Genomic DNA, 19,696 nt, shown 5'->3' with positions numbered 1-19,696 from the left:
GTCTACCCGTCGCCTACAGGTGTGTCTCGGTAACGTACCGTCTACAGGTGTGTCTCGGTAACGTACCGTCTACCCGTCGTCTACAGGTGCGTCTCGGTAACGTACCGTCTACCCGTCTGCCTGGCGGGATGGATTCTGACAGACCTGTGCGGACTCGACCCAAGCGCCTTGAAACAAAAGGCATTGAAAGGCCCAATGCAATATTTATGTTCGGAATAATGTCGCTGAATGCTGCCCATGAATATTTTATGTAGCCAAGCACTCTCCATGACACACACAAACCCGACTGTGGACTGCTATGAAATGCCGAGGCCGTGTTATAATTAAGTGTGTGTGGGGCACAAAGGACAGTACAGGGAGAAGATGTATTTAGAGGAGCCCCCACTCTGCAGAAGGAACATAAAGCTATTTTGCAATCCGCCCTCTAATTTGCCCACAACCGCGATGGTCTTAGTGCTACGAGCAAGCACACAGTCAAAAGGTGGATATCGTTGTCACTCTCACTCTTTAAATATCATACCTCGTGCATAAAGCTCAAACTACCAGCTTACAACCATTTCATTCACTTAAAGAGGCAGAACACAAAGACTGGTGTGGAATGAGTTCACAGGCCTGGCGGGTATTATTCTGTGTAGCTAACAGGGTGTGTTATGGAGCTTAAACACTGGAATTATATGAGAAATGACTCAGAGTTTGTATTGAACTCCCTCCAACTCATACCATCTGTACAAGACCAGCTCGAGTGATAGGCGAGCCACAGACGGTAGATTTGCTCGGAGATTGAGTCGATAACCATTACTGTTCTACTGAACAGGTCAGCAGCAGGCCACAGTACTGAACATGCTGAGCATATCGTTTTTCAAAGCAGCGGATCTTTCTAAATGTACAGTTCACAGACACTTCAAACGGCCTTATGCGCTGGGGACGGCAGCTCTGTTACGCGTGTGTGTATATCACCGGGCTTATGAGAGGCAGGAAGCACAAATTGGAAGAAATTGCTTTTTTGGGAATTAAATCTCTTCATGCAGGTCGTGAAACATTAAAACGATCATAGTAGGGCTGGGCGATATGGCCTAAAAAAAAAATCTCCGATTTTTTTACAAAAAATCCGATTCACGATTTAAATCGATTTTTTTCCCCCAAAAATTTTTGCAGATGACAGAAGCTGTTGAAAACAATTTTTTCTTTTATTTTGTGATGATTTTCCCAAGTAGGTTGATAAAAATAAAGTGCAAACAAAACCTGAACATTGTAGAAAGGTGCCTGTAGTATACAAAAAGTATTTGGTCACTCTTTTGTTTGCCTGAATCATTTAAATATAAAATTAAATTAAACATAACATTAAATGGCATTAAATAGTAGCCTTCCATTGTAAACAACTGTGCAAATGTAACTTTTTACAGTAAGCTTTTCTAACTGAATACACTGATACAAACACAGCATGAAATAAAATGTATATGACCCTTTAACATTCACATTTTCAAAAGTGCAACATCTGATCTAACATCAACATAACATATTTTGCACAGTAAATAAGTGCATGTAAACAAAATCAAGTGCATTCACAACATAACCAACAGTATTAAACAGTAGTGCATGTTTTTTCTAAATATTTTTTGCCAGGAAGACAAGCCTGTCTACTACCTCTGGCTTCAGGCATGCACGGTGGCATGTAACAATGCCCCCCCCCCACACACTGAAAAGCCTCTCAGAGGGGGCACTTGTAGCTGGCACAGAGAGGTATTTCTTTGCTAAAGTACTTAGCCTTGGAAAGTTAAGTTGGTGACGCTTCCACCAGTCAAGTGGATCGGTGTCTGGGTCAACCTGCTGGACCACAGGTCAGTTGTTGCGGAGTAGAATGACATCCCCTCCAGCTCCGCAGAGATCCTTTGGCGTGTACTATTGTACAGCCGAGGCAAGGCAACGTCAGAAAAATGTTTACGGCTTGGTAGCACGTACCTGGGGTCCAAAGCTTTGAGACGGTGAATAAACCCCGGCTTTTCCACGGTGTATATGGGCACCATATCTTTTGCGATATACATCGCGACTGCATCCGTGATGGCTTTCCACCGGGCACTCTTCTTCTCATGCGGAGTACAGTTGGTGAAGCAGTGAAGCTGCTGGCCGCCATTGTTTTAGTTTGTAAACAATGCGCGCGCACTCTACTACGGGAAAAAGGGGTGGGGGCGATTTTCTCGATTTTCAATAAAACACATCGCCTTAAAGCACACATTCGAATTAATCGATTAAATCGATTTATCGCCCAGCCCTAGATCATAGTATACATTATAGATATCACGAGTAGGAAAAAGCAGCACAGGAAAATGTACAAGGCGTGAAATGTTGACTGCTGAAGCCGGAGGATGCATGTGTGTCTCGGTGCACGTATAGTATTCTATATGGTTACTAAGGCATTGCAACATGTAGCTACTAGTTTGTTTGCAGGGTGAAAATAGACTGTTGTTGTGGTTGTTTCGCAGGGTGGCTAAGGTGGTACTAGATGGGCAGTAGCTGGATGCTAGGGTTCATCAGCTGGTTATTAGCTGACCGCTATGGTTTTCTATGTGATATCTACGGTGTTGTGAAGAAGTGCATGCTTTATGTCAGTCCGCAGAGCCCTGAAGCTCCGCCCCCACAGAGCCTGTTGGCCTATTTAAAGTTTTTTATTGATATTAAATGTGTCGCGTGTCTAAATTGCACCAGATTTACCACTGCTCTCTCTTTTGGGTCCCCATCAATATGCATTGCATGAAGTGAATGACATGAACGGTTCTTGACATACCCAGAAACAGAAACAGATTCTGTGGATTACTAAAATAGTAAGTGCAGTGAGAGAACGCTAGCAATGTTGCTGATACATACTGTTAAGGAAATACTCCCCAGACACAATACTGGCTCACTCGGGTTGGATTCAGGGGAAAAAAAACGTTTCGATTTTTAATAACAAACTCTGTATAAATCTGTAACTTGGAGGTTTGTGTGAGACAGTGCTTGTATTTCTGTGTGAACAAAAGGTAAAAGAAAAGAAACAAACAAACAATATGTAAACTGGACTATCGGTCTGCGTCTGACCTGGGGGCAATAAGGAATTTAACAGGCCGGCTGGGTAACGGAAAGACAGACGCTCTGGGATAAGGTCAGTGTTCCCACTCAAAAGTCTGACACACAATTATATTGCCAACACAAGCTGCTTGACAACATGTTGAAATAATGGGCAGAAGTTCCACAACTAACCTTTAAGTGTTAAAGTTGGACATTCAAACAAATGCATTTTATGCATGAGGGGGGGAGAGAGAGACTGATAGAGAGGGGAGGGAGGAAGAAGACATGAAAAAGAGGGCAGGAGGAATAGAGAAGGGTAATTGAGAAACAGACAAAAGATGGAGATTGTCTATAAAACACAGAAGATAGAAAGGAAGGTGCTGAGCGAGGATTAAGAAGACAAGATGAGGAGGGAAAGGTAGAGGAACTCTGGAGAGAGGACGACTCGAGTGATGACACGGGATGAGTTAGGTTGAGGGACAGTCCGAGAGTTATCTCCCCCTCATCCTTGCCTCCCATCCTTTTTTTTCTCCCTCTGAGTCGTTCTGCTCTGATGCCTCACAGAGAAGTGGCAGAGGCAAATCTGCTCCCTGCAGCTGCTCCTTGATACAAATGAGTTTAGGCTGCACCCAAATGAACTCCTCGCAGAGCTCTTTCTTCACTCCGACCAGAGCGAAACATGCAAAGCTCTCTGGAGTTCATTTGTGGCCCTGAAGCCAAACAGAAGAAATACTGCCATACTCTCAACGCCACTGTTGCTCAAAAGGCCCTTGTTAGAATGGAGGATTTAATAAAGTATAGTGCGGAAATAACATTTAACACACAAGCAGCTTGAATGTGTTCGGGAGCTTTTCAGCACTAACATTCTTAAAAAAGACAAACTTCTTTTTACTCTTAAATATGGCAGTTAGCTGATTCTTTTTTTTTTTTTACTGCTTTTCAATTCAACTCTTATTCGATTGTGAAATAACTGCATTAATTATTCATGTATTTTGGGGTTGAACATGACCTTGAGACGTTGGCCTCATGTTTCTTGTGTGTGTGTGTGTGTGTGTGTGTTTTCCCCGATGACCTGGGGGTTCACACATTCCTCCATTTCTTGTGTTCAAGCTGTGCAGCAGTTACACTGCAGGGTTCTACAACTAGTGTGGCACTGTGCAGTCTTGTTCCCTGAGCTTTGATATGCTCTCACACAACTATTTTTTCTGACCTCTTATTTCAATTTTACAGCCAATCAGTTTCCTTGCAGAGTCTTCAAACACAGCGAAGGCCACAATCACTTCACTTCGTTTGCCTTTAACAACCCAAAAACTCTGCAATTACTGCCTGCACTGTGGGAAGGTGAAATACCATCGCAATTTAATTATAGTTCGACAGCCCAGATGTTCCTCTCATCTATTTCAATTAAAAGAAAGCACCAGTCACCTTCAACTTAAATTACTACAAATGAATAGAAAAGTTCAATCGCTGTGGCAAAATAAAATAAATAGGAGTGAAAGACCTCTTCGATACTGACGGATAGTGCTGTGCTAGCATGGAAACGTTTTATGTTCAGTCTCTGTGCTTTGATTTCTTTTCTAATACTTGTTGATTCCAGACAAACCTACCACTGATCGGCACTTTTTAAGCTCTCCTTAAATCCCAGAATGCATCTTGGCTGTCCCATGTATTACTGCCTGCATATACTATTATCTTGGAAAATGGACACATGCACAAACTCACTCATTCACTCGCATAGAACAAAAATAACTTAACAAAATGAGAAATAACAAACAAGGCCACGTTAAAAACTGATATTAATGTGCTTCTACACACAAAAACATACATACACAAATGTGCTGGCTAACAAATGATTGTTTATTTCCCATTTCATATTCCGTTAAGTCTCCTTCAGAGGAAACGCGGCCCGTGCCGAACACAAATTGAGGGCTTGAGCCACCGTGAATTCAGTTAATCGCGAGGAGGGTGTAATTCTGCGGCACTTATTGCTATGAAACGACATAAATAAGTGAGCTGCAGGAAGCAGCTACGTTCAAAAAATAAAAATCAATTGACAAATGATTTCTCAAAACCACTTGAATGAGCCTCAAAATGGAGGCTAATCGCTAGGCTAACATTACCTCCTCCTGGATATGGAAAGGTTGTGTTGTGTTCCCCCCCCCCATACAGTACAAGAGTGTGTTTGGTGGCAAATCACAGTTCATTCACCAGGGTCTACTGGAGATCATCCAAGACTATTAAAGTGGGGGTGCAACACCATTATCGGACATTATGGCACGTGCACCTGCTTCTTTAGGGTCAGAGAGAAGAAGGGGATAGGAGAGAGGACGAGAGGAGAAAGGTGCTCTCCTGACATGAACAGTGTGTTTCTTTGTCAGGCAGGGCTAATGGATCACCCAGTCAACACCCAGGAAATTACCTCAGGATAGCGCCCCCGTTCTCAGGCATGATTAATTGATCCGGAGAAGGAGAGGAGAAGCAGAAAAAAAAAGTGCTGATGTGGTTCGGAAGAGAGTCAGATTGGAAACAGCGGGGATCGGAAAAAGGCTGGTGCTGACCTTTCTGCATATTAATGAAAGGGGGGAAACGGTCACATCGGATGTCTTCGCTTCCTAATGAAACCGTGGACCAGGAATTGACACATATGCGGTACCCTGATTCAATCTGTCATGATCCGAAGACGGAAGGTAAGGGAGAGAGGCGTGAAGAGTGTGTGTGTGTCTCACCAGGCCTGCAGCTCTTGCTCTGCCTTTGCCCTATCCTGCTCCAAACTTTTAAACAGCTCGTCAGTGATCTTCTTCCTCAGGGCCTCTTCATCAACTGGGGACAAATAGACAAGAGCGAGAGAGAGTGAAAAAGAGAAAAGTAAACAGCTGTTGTTTGCTAACAGGCATATTGGGTCATACTTTCTAAAAAAGTAAAAACAAGAGAGAGAAATTGGGGATTTTTCCAACAGGTGTTGGAAAAATCTGCATTAAATCAGAAAATCTGTTGCTCAAAATGAAGAGTTTATCTATGATTAGGATTGAGAAGTGTATGTTTTGCTGGAGCAGATTGGTCTGGGATGTTGCCAGAGGAGCAACGATTAGAATAATTACCAAAGACTACTTTGATAAAGCTAGGGTTGGTAATGTTGAGAAACAAACAACATTTGGCACATTTATTAAATTGATTACGAAAATAATAGTAAGTTGCAGCCCTAGTTGAGCGTGTTCTCTCTGTTAGCTGTGAATGAAGAGAGGTGGGACCGAAATCGTGGCCCTCAGGCTGCCATGATGTACGGTGTGTGTGTGCGTGCCAAAGACAGTAAGGCCCTTAGATATTAAAGGCATAAAATACAGAAATTTGCCTATACTGCACAAACACACACACACACACACACACACTTAAATCCCAGCACCACTCTATCTACATATATTCATGTCAGGGACGTCATACATGCATGATCCCACGTCTCCACTGGTCTATCTTGGCAGGTAATTAAGCATGAAAGTAAAGACGCCGGACCAAAACGTGCTCTGAAGACAGAAGTGCCATGCGGTGTGCTCTGTGACACTGCAGTGATTGGGGGGGGGGGGGGGGGTCTGAGTGTGTCAAGATTACTCTGCCACTGCATTAGTTAGACAGGATAATCCCTATTGTCAGAGTACATTATTACATGGTAACAGCAGGCCAGTGGGGACACACACACACACAATCAAATTCCAGCTGAATCAGATCAACAATAAGACTGAAAAATGTGCAACGCCATTTCTTTCTCATCATCTTGGTGTCACACACACACACACACACACACACACACACACACACACACACACACACACACACACACACACACACACACACACACACACACACACACACACACACACACACACACACACACACACACACACTTTTTTCCATTAGCTATAATTAGGATTTGTAGAGCTTAACTCTACTTAAGTTTCATCGTTTTTCCAAAAGACAGCGTAATAATCTACATCATAATCGAATTAAATGTCCTTAATATTACACGGCCCAAAGCCTGTTCACCAGTTGTCCAGGAAATCTTTTTAAAAGGCTTTTCAGATACCTCGTGGACAGAAAGACAGGATGACACTCGACAAACCTCTCCTCGGGAAAGAAGAAGAAAAACAATTAGGTCGACAGTTCTCGGCTTCAAATTGATATTTTCTCAGCAGCGGTAGCAAAAAAGAAAAAAAAAGGACTTTTGGTTTTAAAAGGAATATAATTTTCTTGTGATTGTCTAAAAAGTGCCTTTGATGTATTCTAAGCTTTGTTTAGACTAAAATGATAGTCCACTTATAATGCGACTAATTAAATACAAAATACGTGATACTGGTGATCCGACTGACGGGGCTTAAGTTTATGCAACTAGTGTCATGGATACATCAAATCTCAGCATTCTCACACCCAATTTGCTCTCAGACTACAGTTAACTTATTCCTGTCTCTGATATGCAACCTCTAAAGCCTCTTCTCTTCTGCTGCAAACAAAACAAGACAAGAACTCACAGCACGACAACTGTTGGGTACAGTAAGGAGAACGAACAGGCAGCCGGTAGCGGGAGGTTTCAGAGGAGACACTCGTGCCAGCGGAGGCGGTGATTGACAGCCGACAACTTTTTTTTCTGCTGCACGGTGCATCCTCAAAGACAGAGGCTGCTGTCACCCAACTGTCCAGAGGGTGGGAAAATAATATCCATCATGTCTGACAGCACTCAGAAGCTCCATTGATCCCACTGCAGAGGAGAGTCTAATTACGACTCTGTTAAGAACTACGACGGAGAGACACACCTGTTGGGCTACGATCTTGACTCCGCCATATAGGGAACATAAATACAACATCAGATGATATGCTGTGACTGTCTTCCGTCTACAGAAATATTGCTGTGTTGGCGAGAGACATCCAGAAATGTGTAATTTAGGTACCTGCGAGAGAACAGTCTGGCATCTAGAGACTCAACAATGTGCTGTATGAATATCATGTTGTTTCGTGTTTCACATTAATGTCTGAATGCACCAATGGTCATTCCCTTAGTATCATAACATTAGGTCAAATCCTGCCATTATGAACTTTTTCCATCAAGTACGACTGGCATTTCTGCATCAACCCGCCCTTTGAGTGATCTCACGCTTCCCATTGAAAATATAGAAGCCTTTAGCAGTGCACTGTTAAAAGTAAAACTCTAAAAAGTCCTCCAAGTTCAGGCGAGCCCAAGCAACTCCCCATTTATCGCCGCATCCTCCTCTCCAGCCCCGCAGAGAGAGGCTTCAGATAGCTAGCAGGCCCGCAGGGTCAGCCGGAGAACAGGTTCTGATATGATAAACACCGTCTGGGGTCCTTGAGGGAAGCTGGTTCGGGTCAGAGACAATTCCAGATCGACAGAGCCAGTGTCAATCCTGAGTAGGACATGTAAATGTTAAAAAGATTAAAAACTCATCATCTTTTTAGACGTGTGTCCGTCCCCCCCCTTTCCTTTTCCACCAATCACTAAACCCTGTGGAAGAACCCATAGAGGAGGAGAGGCTATTGGCAGTGGAGATAATAGACAACGGCAAATTGCGTTTCTCATCAGAAGTTTCATTAACCCCAGGACCCGCGCGGAGGGCATAATCTGTAACATTCCCACTTCCTCACGTTTCTAGCTCACCGCACACCTTTCTCTACGTTCACATCGGAACGAGAAGAAAAGAAAAAAGGAAAAGTGGCAAGAGCAAGCTTCCAGTCCCGGCAGGCAGATGCCATTTTGGATTTTCTCGACACTCTGTCCCGTCAATTTACGAGAATTTAATTTCTCGTGTTATAGAAAAGGACCAAAACTGATCATTTCACGTTTTCGCAAGATAACAAGGAAAAGTCAGTTTCAAAAGCAGAGTGATATATTTCACACACACTCGCATTTATGCATGCACACGAAGTCACGCACACTTCTCCCGTCTGTTTCCTTTACCTGCCCCCCCCCCCCCCCCCCCATTCGCTCTGCTTCACCTGGGAGACATCTGTAAGCAGGCTATTAGTCCAGCACAGTGTGTGGGCTCCGGCCTATGAATATTTATAACGCATTGGAGAGGGTGTAGGAGGTTCAACCTTGACTATAGTGTAATCAGCACACACACACCCACACACACACAGGCCTGTGATTTAGAGACAGCTGACCTGCTGAGAGCCCCACTCGATACCCAACTCTGGTGGACGCTAATAATCAATGCTAAATACTGTCAACTGACATTACTGTTGTGTGATGAGGGCCAGCCATGAATAAAAATGATAACTGTAGCAACAGACTATGGAGCAACAAAAAAAACAACACACACACACACACACGAAGATGGAAAGTATGTAAAGAACGTCCTTTCTCTGTTTTATTTGTCCGGAGCCAGCAGTCTCTCACAATAACTACACTCGACGACCTGGTCACAAATTTAAGTGAGACATTTATTATTTATTGTTATTTATCTCAAAACTAATTGGCTCGAACATGGAGGAATAGGAATAACTTTATTCAACATGGAGAGAAATGAAGCTGTGAAAGTGGCCCCAGAGTAAATGGAAAAACAGACGGACAAAGAAGATTATATTAATTGTCCAAATTGTAAAACGAAATGTGCTCAAACCAAAAGGCAGGTGGCTCACACACACAAAGTCCAGAGTCACATCACAGAAGCCCAATGACACACACACACACACACACGCGCACACACACACCTCTTGATGAGGCCCGGTGGTTTGTTGATGGAAACTGCGGAGGTGTCGTTTTAATCACCGGAGTCAGTGTGGCGTGGCGTAAGTTGGCCTTTTTTTTTTAATTACCTTGCTGATTGAGCCCAGTCAAGGATGGGGAGGCCTGCCCACACCCCGGACACCACCTTCTGAAGAAGCAGCGCCCACGCCCCGTAATGTACAGTGTAATGAGCGGGTAACATTCACATGTCCTCTGCCGGATGTGTCAAGAGATAACGGACGTGCTCCCACACTCGGGAGACAACGAGACTAAAAACTTTACTTTGAGAGAGAGAAGTCGAGAGGTGGAGTGAGTGTGTCCGTGTCTTTACGAAGACATTTTAAACTCCTGACAGGACAAACAGAGACACTACTGAAGAGTTCAACCACACCATGTTGACCACAGGAAGGAGAAGGGTCACCATGACAGCTCGAGCTCCACTGTGACGAGTCAGAACGGAGGGCCGCTAATTACAGCATTACGGTATTAACATCAATAAAAGAAAGAATCAATCATTTCATTAACAGTTAGAGGATGGCAATGAATAATAATAGGACCACGGCTACTGTGAGGCCCATTTTTAAAAATGAAGAGTAATTACAATCTGCGAGAAAAGTTGGACACAAAAAGCTTAGGGTGGCTCAAAGTAAAACACCCACACAACAAACATTAGAATTCAATGTAGCTGGACTTCAAACAAATCCTCCCGCATAACCTTTGCCTTTTAATTAACATTCGACTGGAGGAGCGCCGATTACATTTCAGGATAAAATGAGCCACCAAGATCAATTTATTGCTGCAGTTTTTGAGCATTAACTCCCATCTCTTATCAGAAGAAACAAGGCACACATTTGTCTAGCTGCTTCCATAGGTCTGAAATCACAACTGCACAAATCCAGGGAAACACAAAAGGAAGATAGGAGATTCGGACATCGAAGAAAACTAAAAGCACTAAGTAAATCCTCACACAACTAAATGATCCATTCTATATATAAATAGGTAATCTTCTGTTCCTTATCATTGATTAAACTACCTTATAAATGTACCACAAATACTGATTTTCAGCGTATCAGAATAAAACTCACCGGCTGCTGCAGCAGGTGGTGGTGGTGGTGGTGGGACCGAAATTGACTCAGGCGCTACCATTGGCTCAAGGACAGGAGCGAGGGATACTGGCTCCACCGGGGGCTGAGGAGGAGGTGCAACTGGTTCACAAGGTGCGGTATACTCTGGCAGGGGAGGTGCAGCAAATGGCTCAGCAGGCTGCGGGGACAAAGTGTCCCCTGAAGGATGAAGCAGGATGGCGACAGGCTCAAACACAGGAGGGGAAGAGAGGGGTTCCGATTCGGGAAGAGGGAGAGCAATGAGGGGTTCTATTTTGACAGGAAGAGGAGGTGGTATGGGTCCAATCACATGTGAAGGAGCAATGGGTTCAATTAATGGAGGAGGAGAAGAAGCAACACATTGATTCATGGGAAGAGGAGAGGGTTCGACCACAAGGGGAGGAGGGGCAAGGGGAGGAGGAGCAATCGGAGCAATTGCTTCCACCACAGCTGGGGCAGGGCAGGGAGCAAGAACCGGGGGAGCAATGGGAGCAGGAGGAGGGACAGATGTTGGCAAAATGACTAGCTCAACAGCAGCAGGAGCGGGGGGCGGAGGTGCCGCCACAGGCTCATAAGCAGGAGCAGCGACAGCATTAGCGGCAGCCGCCGGTGATGAGGATGGAAGCACCGTGTCAGTGATGGTGGGTGCTGCTACCTGTTTCTTAGGAGGAGGCAGTGGAGGTGCAGCCACAGTCTCTGTGGCAGACTGAGCTGGTGGAGGAGGAGCTGGAGGTGCAACGGGTTCGACAAGAGGAGGAGGCAAGGAGGTGATGGGATCAAAGAGGGGAGGTACTGGCCGCAGGAGAGGAGAAGGCGTGAGGGTGGGTGGAGAGGGAGCATGTTGGAGTTTAGGAGGAGCATCGGGTTCCCTCATGCGGTTGATGACATTCTCAGAAAGCTGAAAAGGAAAATGGGAGAAAAGTTTGAGAGGAGGAATGAGGTGGAGTTAATGAAATAGTTTAAGATAACTAAGTGGTTATATCTCATACAAATACTTTGAGTGTTTCCCCTGCTTTAATTAAGACTGCGGTTCAAGTCGTCTTCTGGTTTTTCGCTTCACAAATCTTCTCATCTGACACTCAAAACAAATATTTCACAAAATCGGTCCAGTGGATAAACTATACATTAGAAAACAAAGCTTTGCAATTAAATCAGTTTACGCAAACATCACAGCATTGGCATAAACAGGATTACGCCTCATTGAAAGATAACATCAGCCGCACTTGGCCTACTGAGTAATAATAGACAGAGTCATGATCAACTAAAGCCTCTCAATCTATATTTAACATCAGCTGACAGCTCCGACAGTCACTCAGTGTACATGCATGCACCTTTAAACCAGAACCCCCAAATAACATTACTTTTAAGGATGCAACAGCCGGTCCGGTTTAAGTCGGTTTCATTCATACAATTGAGTGATAGACAGACAGCAGAGCACGAGGCCAGTGACGTCAATGTCAACATTCCCAGACGGACATTGGAAAGTTAACTGCATGAGCCACTGCTGCGGCTATTTACTATGCATTGTGGAATTGCATACTCCTTTACAGTCATTAACCTAGCTTTAAGATGGCAAGTCAGGATGCCAGGAGTCTGTTTGCAATAACTTAGCATAGCTGCTTTAAGACGAGCCATTTAGCACTCTTGTTAGCTCTTGTTAGCATTTACGATACAGCCTAGTACATTATTGTATTAGCTTGTATCGGTTTAAAGCAGTCACGACGCACTTGTTTACTCAACACTAAGCATGTTTGTATGCTGTCACTTACCCGTATGCCCTTCACCACCGATATGTTCTCGTTCTCATCAGACTCAAACGACACGCGGCGGGTACTGCTGTTCGCTCCCATTATCAGACCGCAGGTTGTCAAAGTGTCAGTTATCTACATGTAATATGGAAGACTGACATCCACTGTCGCCTTTCTTGAAGTATAGCTAGCTAGGGCCCACAACACACACGCCACCGTTTCGGCAGGAACGCACTTCCTTAGCATGACGCGCGTGAAGAACGTGCGAGTTTATTGGACAGAAGAGTTATCCGCGTCCTTACATCAGCGGTTCTCATTGGTCATTGATCGTGAGCGGTGGAGCCGCTCTGAGGAGTGGAGCAGCACTATGGAGTGGTCTCACTGACGTCACGATCTCCTTAGTTACCAGGTCGGTCGGCCATGTTGGAGTACATACAGATCCTCCATGGCGGCGAGTAAACAAGGAAGTGCGGCGAAAATACCATACTTTGAATCACTGGATAGTGCATCAAAGGTTCGCTACCTTGCCAAATTGAAGGTTATTGGTAACTTGGATCCTTATACGATGAGTGCAGATCGTTTCAGTGCCGATCCTACTTATCTTCCATCGGTAAACTACGCCAACATCTACGCGTATCTCGTGAACACCCCGAGTCCTTACACGAAAGACGAGTTGGAGTGCTACAAAGGGCTCGACGCTTATAATCAGTTTGTCAGTGGATGGGTCCGAGACGTCAAAGCAACGGTCGTCGAGAATTCTCATCTCGTCATTGGAAGGGTAAATATATACAGATCTGGTCCGATATTTAGCAATATTCAATGTTTACTCAGCGCAAACAGACACGTGTGTTTGTTTACATTGTACGTGCATGTCATTGTGTGCGTGTGTGTAGGAATTCACTTTCAACTAACTCCTAACTTCATCCCCCCCCACACATATATATATATATATACACATATATATATATACATGATACGACGTTAAACTCATATCAAGCAATGCTGAGGCTGCATCTCTGTGTTTCGCCTGTTGTACACGCTCGACACGTCTCTGGCACCGACTGCTGTCACGGGCCGATGAAGCTTCTGTAACCTTCTCATGTCCATGTTTAATTTATATTTCCTTTATTAAATACTGTTCACAAACGAATTTGCAAATAAAATCACTGACCACTTATAAAGTGATCCGCACATACTCGAGTGTACCCCAAATTCGATTCCTTTATATCTCGAGAGATGCGCGACAGCCATTTCTGGCGACGTCGCTTGGATAGCTCCTTCGTGTAATTTCCTTGATGTGTAATGACCGCTGGCAAACCAAAGAATGATTTCTTGTCTCTATCAGCTCTGCTGCCACAACCAAAGACAGCACAAAAGTTCACCATGATCGATAGGTTCTGCGACTCAGCCGTGCATGCCAGTGGCTGTGTGTACTCCAACATGTACTCCAACATGGCCGACAGCTAAACTGTGACGTCACACGAGACCACTCCATTGACAGCATCAGTGCTTTTGAATAGCACTATCCAGAAATATTGTGCTATTATTGGAAAAAAATATATAGATTGTTCCCATAGATATACTGGAAAGTTGTGACATTAACTGTGTTAGTTATTTCCCCCAAAGTAGGTTATAATCTATATTGTGATAAGACATAAAACATACTTTGAATGAACACAGGACTAGCCAATGCATAGCCTTGCACCATAACAACAATTGGGCTGACAAAAGGAGTAAAAATAGCAAGATTACAGGAAATAGAAGGCAAAATATGTTGCCAATTCTGTAAACCCATGAAAGGCTGAAAGATCTGCAATGAGAATAGAAGTAGAGTGACTAGAGAGGGAGATATATAGACTCATTAAATGACCAGATTCAGTGGCCATATTCTGATGTAGAATCTTTACTTCAGAGATATTCCAACATCCTGAGAATGGGTTAGCAGGCGGATAATTTTTTGTGTCCTGAAGCTCTTATTTCTTCTTCACATATACATTTAGTAAACATTATTCCTGGTATATCTTGACTCTCCAGAATCCTCACAATCCATGCCAGCCACTTACACTGAAGCGCATCTTCAATTCCCATATGCTGCTGTCTCTCTCTGCTATGAATTGATGATTCCTCTGCAGAGTATGTCTCTGCTCATCATTGTTGTCTTTCGTCACTTTGTTGGAAACACATCAACACATGCTGCTATTTATCCCAGTGTGTGTAGTTGTTCATTGTACAGCAGAGCATTTAATCCTGGCAATTGATGCGTGAACAAAAAATGCTGTCGAATTCATTTTCCACAATGAGTGTCGGAGTATTGCAATTCATTTTTGCTAAATCTGCCCTCTGCTCCAAGTGGAGGGGATGGGGGAATACAAAAAAGAAAAAAATCCTACAGTCAGCACCACTGATGTGGACAGTTCATGGACCCAAAAGCAGACTCATGAAGCAGAACTAATGTTATAAAAGAAGGCTTTACTTGCTAGTGAGGAGGCTTACAGTCAGCAGCAGGCAATCCAGTCAAAACCGACACACAAATCCAAAGGGGCAAGGCAAGCAGGGAAATAATCAACGACTGAAGTGAGATGAAACAGGGGAAAGCTTGCAGGAACAAAGCATAGAATGCGTTAACAACACTGGTGAGCATCCAACTATTTGGAACAATTTAGAAGCAGCAACAAGCAAGTGATCAGAATGAGTGATGGTCAAGAAAGGCCTTGACGATAGAAGTGACCTGTTTTAGATTGTAGACCGAACAGCAAAACAGGCTGCTGGTGACTTTGGAACATTAAGCCCTCTGCTGATTCTTGGAGGCTTTAGTTCCACAAAGAGCAGATGTGAACTCTGTCTTGTGCAGAAGTCATTGTACTTACAGGCCCTTCCTCGAAGACAATAGGACAGTGCACTACTTACTTTGTTGGAAAATTCTGTCTGAAACTCTTGTTTGCAATCGTTTTTATTCTGCTCATAATGCTATTAATATTATTGTATAAATTCATTTTAATCAGAAGAATTCTTGTTTATATATATATATATATTTTATCTTATGTTTTCTTTGCCTTGTGATACATTGTTTCCATTTCAAAAACACAGCCTTGCAGGACATGAAATTGAAGCAGGAGATTATGGACATTATGAGGAATTACAGTTCATAAGAATAATCCTCCAAACTTAATATATCATTCAGACAATAATCTCATGCCGTTTTTTATTAGGCTCTTTTCTGCTGATTTTTCATGTTTTTGAATTTTTCTGTATTGTGTTGCAATGCTGTGCAAGCATAAAAGAATGAAAACCCTTTTAGGAATTCATTGCGGTGGTGTATGCTGTAATATTATTGAATGAGTGAATATACGCAGAGGACTCACGTACACATATTTTTGCACAATAAAGACATTTTATCGGAAATACATATTTGAACATAAAACAATTTAAGAATAGTAACACATACACATCAAATGAGCACATTTGATAAGAAAGCTAAGAATGAGAGGCTATCAATCACTGAATGTGATGGTTTGTCCTGAAAATAATTGACTTCACAACAGCTGACATGAAGCGGTGTCTCCAACACCGACAACAAATATAATCATAAACATCATTACCGTCTTATATGCATGTCCTAAATGTCTGTTAGTTCCTGAAAAGTTGATAGAGGGGATATTTACTTGCTTTATCCTCTTAGCTTTGATGTATTATTACTACTTTTGGCAATAGCTCTTACTTTGCTTTGATGTAATGGTGCTTGAGTTGATTCCACATTCGACATCCATAAATTCTTATCTAATTTAATTTCTCTGTCATCTCTGCAAAATTGAGCGCTCCAATGAAGATGTCAGTCGAATCAAACATGTCTGGTAAAGAAATGAGATGAAACCTAAAATGTAAAATGAGTTTGGTGCTGTATCCTTAAGGTGGTGCATTAAGTTGGCAATATGAGGCACATGTTTTGTTTGATCCAATCAAAGATTAGATAAGTCCAGAGGGCACGTAATAGATGCACTGTTTTGCTGTTTCCCTAAACCACATTTCTATGGAAACAAGTAAAGACATATCTACTTCATCACAACATCACAACATCTTGTTACACGTTTCCGGGCGTTTTTAGAAAGGTGAAAATACTGTATGTACACAAACTCTATCAAAGCTAGCATACATTAAAAGTGACTCATCACTTAATAAAAACCAATAGACGACTTAAAAAGTAAATTCCCAAAACCAATGACATGAATAATTAAACGACTTTCGCTTGTAGAGCTCCTCTACCGTAGTCATCAGCTTCTAGAGCTGTATTATGTCACATTATGTATTTCAACTTTTATGTTGAATTCATTTTTTTTTTTTTAAGTGGTTGCACTATTATTCAAAGTGCTGTAAGCGTTGCCTTCTATATATTCTTTACTGAACCTTAGATAAAGGACACAAAGCAATTGAGATGCATCATTTGCATTTCGATCTATTGTAACAGATCATAAAGGCATGTCCTACAAAGACCTTATTGCCCTTGTATTTAATCCATACACAGGTCAGTCAGTCAAAGCAATCACTTACTGTCCAAACATACATCAAGCTGAAAGAAATGACCTTGGTGCTGCGTTATTGGAGAAAAGGAGCCCTGTAGATTAGTTGGACTGATGGCACACAGGCTGCAGGGAAAGGTGATAAGAACTTCAAAATTAAACTTGGACCTGGGAAGCTTGGCGCCTTCAGAAGAAAAACTGTGGCTCCCGCGTGACACAGCGATTGTTTTTAACAAGAGATACAAAGATCACCCACAATGTTATCTCGTCAGTCCACCCGAGCATCAATCAGGATCCAGGCTGCTGGGATTCGACCCCCTTTGGTCCGGAATCAATGCCCTCTCCCATTCTTATTGGTACAGCAGAGATTGCCAGAGATACAGCGCAGGAGAGCCTTGCCAAATCTACCACGTTCTAAATGGGGAAGGCTATTAACTCACTGACACACACTGTCTCCCTCCTTTTTCTCTGCTCAACCTTTCCTTTATCAGTTTCAAGAGGACTGGATTGAAAATGTTACAATGAAAAAGTTTTTCCTTGTGATATTTGTGTTAAAATATTTGTGTGAAAATAAAATAAAATAAAAAATAATATTATTCCTCATCAACCCACCACACACGAACCGGAATCGGTATCTAACTGTACCATTGTGCTCAACACACTAGATGTGTGTCATGAAACAGATCCCTGTTGATGGAGATCAATACATAATAAATACAAAATAATATAACATTTAAATGTGATTATTTGAATGGCTGATTTATCTCCAAATATATTTCATGATTAAAAAAGTTAAATTGCTGAGCAGAGCAGATACGCTTCAAATGTGTGAGTGTGACCAAAGCAGAATTTAGAAAACGTGCACCACAGATGACAGAACTACTTTTCGTGTTAAAACTACAACTCCCAGAGTTCCTTCCCCCGCGTCACTGGCTCGCGCTTTTGTCTTCCTGTTTGGGTGCCGCAGCTGGAAAAATGGCTGCTGAGACTGGGAGATACAGGAGTGCAGTTAGCAAAAACAAAGACCCCTCTGGTCTTCTTATCTCTGTCATAAGGTAAGGTTTGTCACAGACATTATATAAACTGTACAACGTTCATAAAGAGTCGGAGAGCTTTTGAACTATTCTCGTATTTGCTCGCTAACGGGATGACAGCTATCTTTTATGCTGAAGCTACGACAGCAACATCCTTCCTGTATTGTTGGTTGTATGTGAGTAATAAGAGCTCACACCTTTGCTGTTTTCATTTGCATTATTAATTTAAGAAGTAAATGTAAGCTAATAAGTGCAGTTTTTTATTCACTCCTGGAGCAGAAGAAAATATTAAATCTACGCCACCGTACGTGGCTCTTGCAAATTTGAAACTCAAATATTATTCGTGTCACAAAAGGTGATGTTTTAATAAATAAATCTTAACTGGAGGAAAAATGTTCTGCACAACATAGTATTACATGAGGCAATCACTGCAGATACTGTGACCTGCAACTAACGGTTTGACAGCTGTAGTCAACCTTACTTCCTCTTGTAAAACTCGTTTGGAGAGAGGAAAGTGAACATGACATGATGGGAAAGAGTTAAAGGGTTCCCAAAGTGGAGGCCACGAATATCCACGGGCCTTATAAGTGTTATAAGTGAGAATCAGAGGAGCATCTTCAAATGTTCTGCCAAATATGTGAAAAGATGCTGTTATTAGGGACAACGGAGGACCTACTTACCTTCCCGTCACCATTGGCAATTTCCATTTGTGTATTTGGTTGCCTGAGTGCACTCTTCGTGGGTTGCGATAGCCTATTTATCCAACATTTATCTTTGGCTGTCATGATTTGAACCTTTGTATTTATTGCACATGTTACAGTTTAACGAATTTACATGAGCTTGCGGCAAGCTCATGGTTTGGACTCTTTTTATTGAACTGGGTGGAGTTTCAGTTGTGATTGGGCTGGAAACCAGCAATCTGATCTGGCAACACTGACCACTACTTCAGCTGCTGTTGGACCCATTTGTTACAGCATGAATGTACCCAGGATCTGACATTTTCTATTCACCTGCCACTGTGGCAGGTCACTGAACATCTCTTAATATAAGGGAAACCTTTCTGCCATGGTGGCAGGTGACCTGACATTTTAGCTGCAAATTCCATTCCCTAAATGTAGCTGTTCATGTTGCCATGCTGTCTGATACTGTAGGGTATGTTGGCACACAAAGTCTGTTTCCTCCCTCTACCTCATGCTGCCTTCAAGTGCTTTATGTAAGCTCCTACTTTGCTAAAACCCCGCTTGTAATTGAGGGTCTCTGCTCTCCACTCCAACATTGATGCATAGATGAATCTACCGTTCTGTTCTCTCTTCTCCAATGCAGGAGTTTGTCCAGCAGTGACGATGTGCAGGACAGGGAGACGGAGAAGGGTCGTCTGGAGGAAGCCTTTGAGACGTCCGACAGGGATTTAGATGAGCTGATTGTTCAGCATTATGCCGAACTCACCACCGCCATCAGGACTTACCAGAGCATCACCGAGCGCATCACCAGCTCCCGCAACAAGATCAAACAGGTAAAATGAGACTCG

The 19,696-nt window shown here is 42.9% G+C and overlaps 2 protein-coding genes across 7 annotated transcripts in view; one reads left to right on the top strand and one right to left on the bottom strand.

Annotated features, from left to right (window-relative positions):
• Positions 1-12,856, bottom strand: part of chchd3a (coiled-coil-helix-coiled-coil-helix domain containing 3a) — a 65,358-nt gene extending 52,502 nt beyond the window's left edge. For 3 of the 6 annotated variants that reach the window (XM_079294365.1, XM_079294366.1, XM_079294367.1), the window contains exons 1-3: positions 12,642-12,856; positions 10,855-11,770; positions 5,769-5,862 (exon numbers count right to left, since the gene is read on the bottom strand). In XM_079294365.1, coding sequence (XP_079150491.1) covers positions 5,769-5,862; positions 10,855-11,770; positions 12,642-12,722 — 1,091 coding nt within the window. In that variant the 5' untranslated portion in view covers positions 12,723-12,856. The remainder of the gene's footprint in view (positions 1-5,768; positions 5,863-10,854; positions 11,771-12,641) is intronic. The other 3 variants (XM_079294369.1, XM_079294370.1, XM_079294368.1) reach the window with 2 other exon arrangements.
• A 5,232-nt stretch (positions 12,857-18,088) lies between these two features.
• exoc4 (exocyst complex component 4) overlaps positions 18,089-19,696 on the top strand; it is an 85,938-nt gene continuing 84,330 nt past the window's right edge. Inside the window, exons 1-2 of the mRNA XM_079294086.1 lie at positions 18,089-18,189; positions 19,492-19,681. Of these exons, the coding sequence (XP_079150212.1) occupies positions 18,110-18,189; positions 19,492-19,681 (270 nt within the window). The 5' untranslated portion in view covers positions 18,089-18,109. The remainder of the gene's footprint in view (positions 18,190-19,491; positions 19,682-19,696) is intronic.

Source organism: Melanostigma gelatinosum (genome assembly GCF_949748355.1).
Source record: "Melanostigma gelatinosum genome assembly, chromosome: 22".
NCBI classification, from domain to species: domain Eukaryota; kingdom Metazoa; phylum Chordata; class Actinopteri; order Perciformes; family Zoarcidae; genus Melanostigma; species Melanostigma gelatinosum.
Note: the sequence above shows the minus strand (reverse complement) of the source record. Positions and strands in the feature narration are given on the sequence as shown.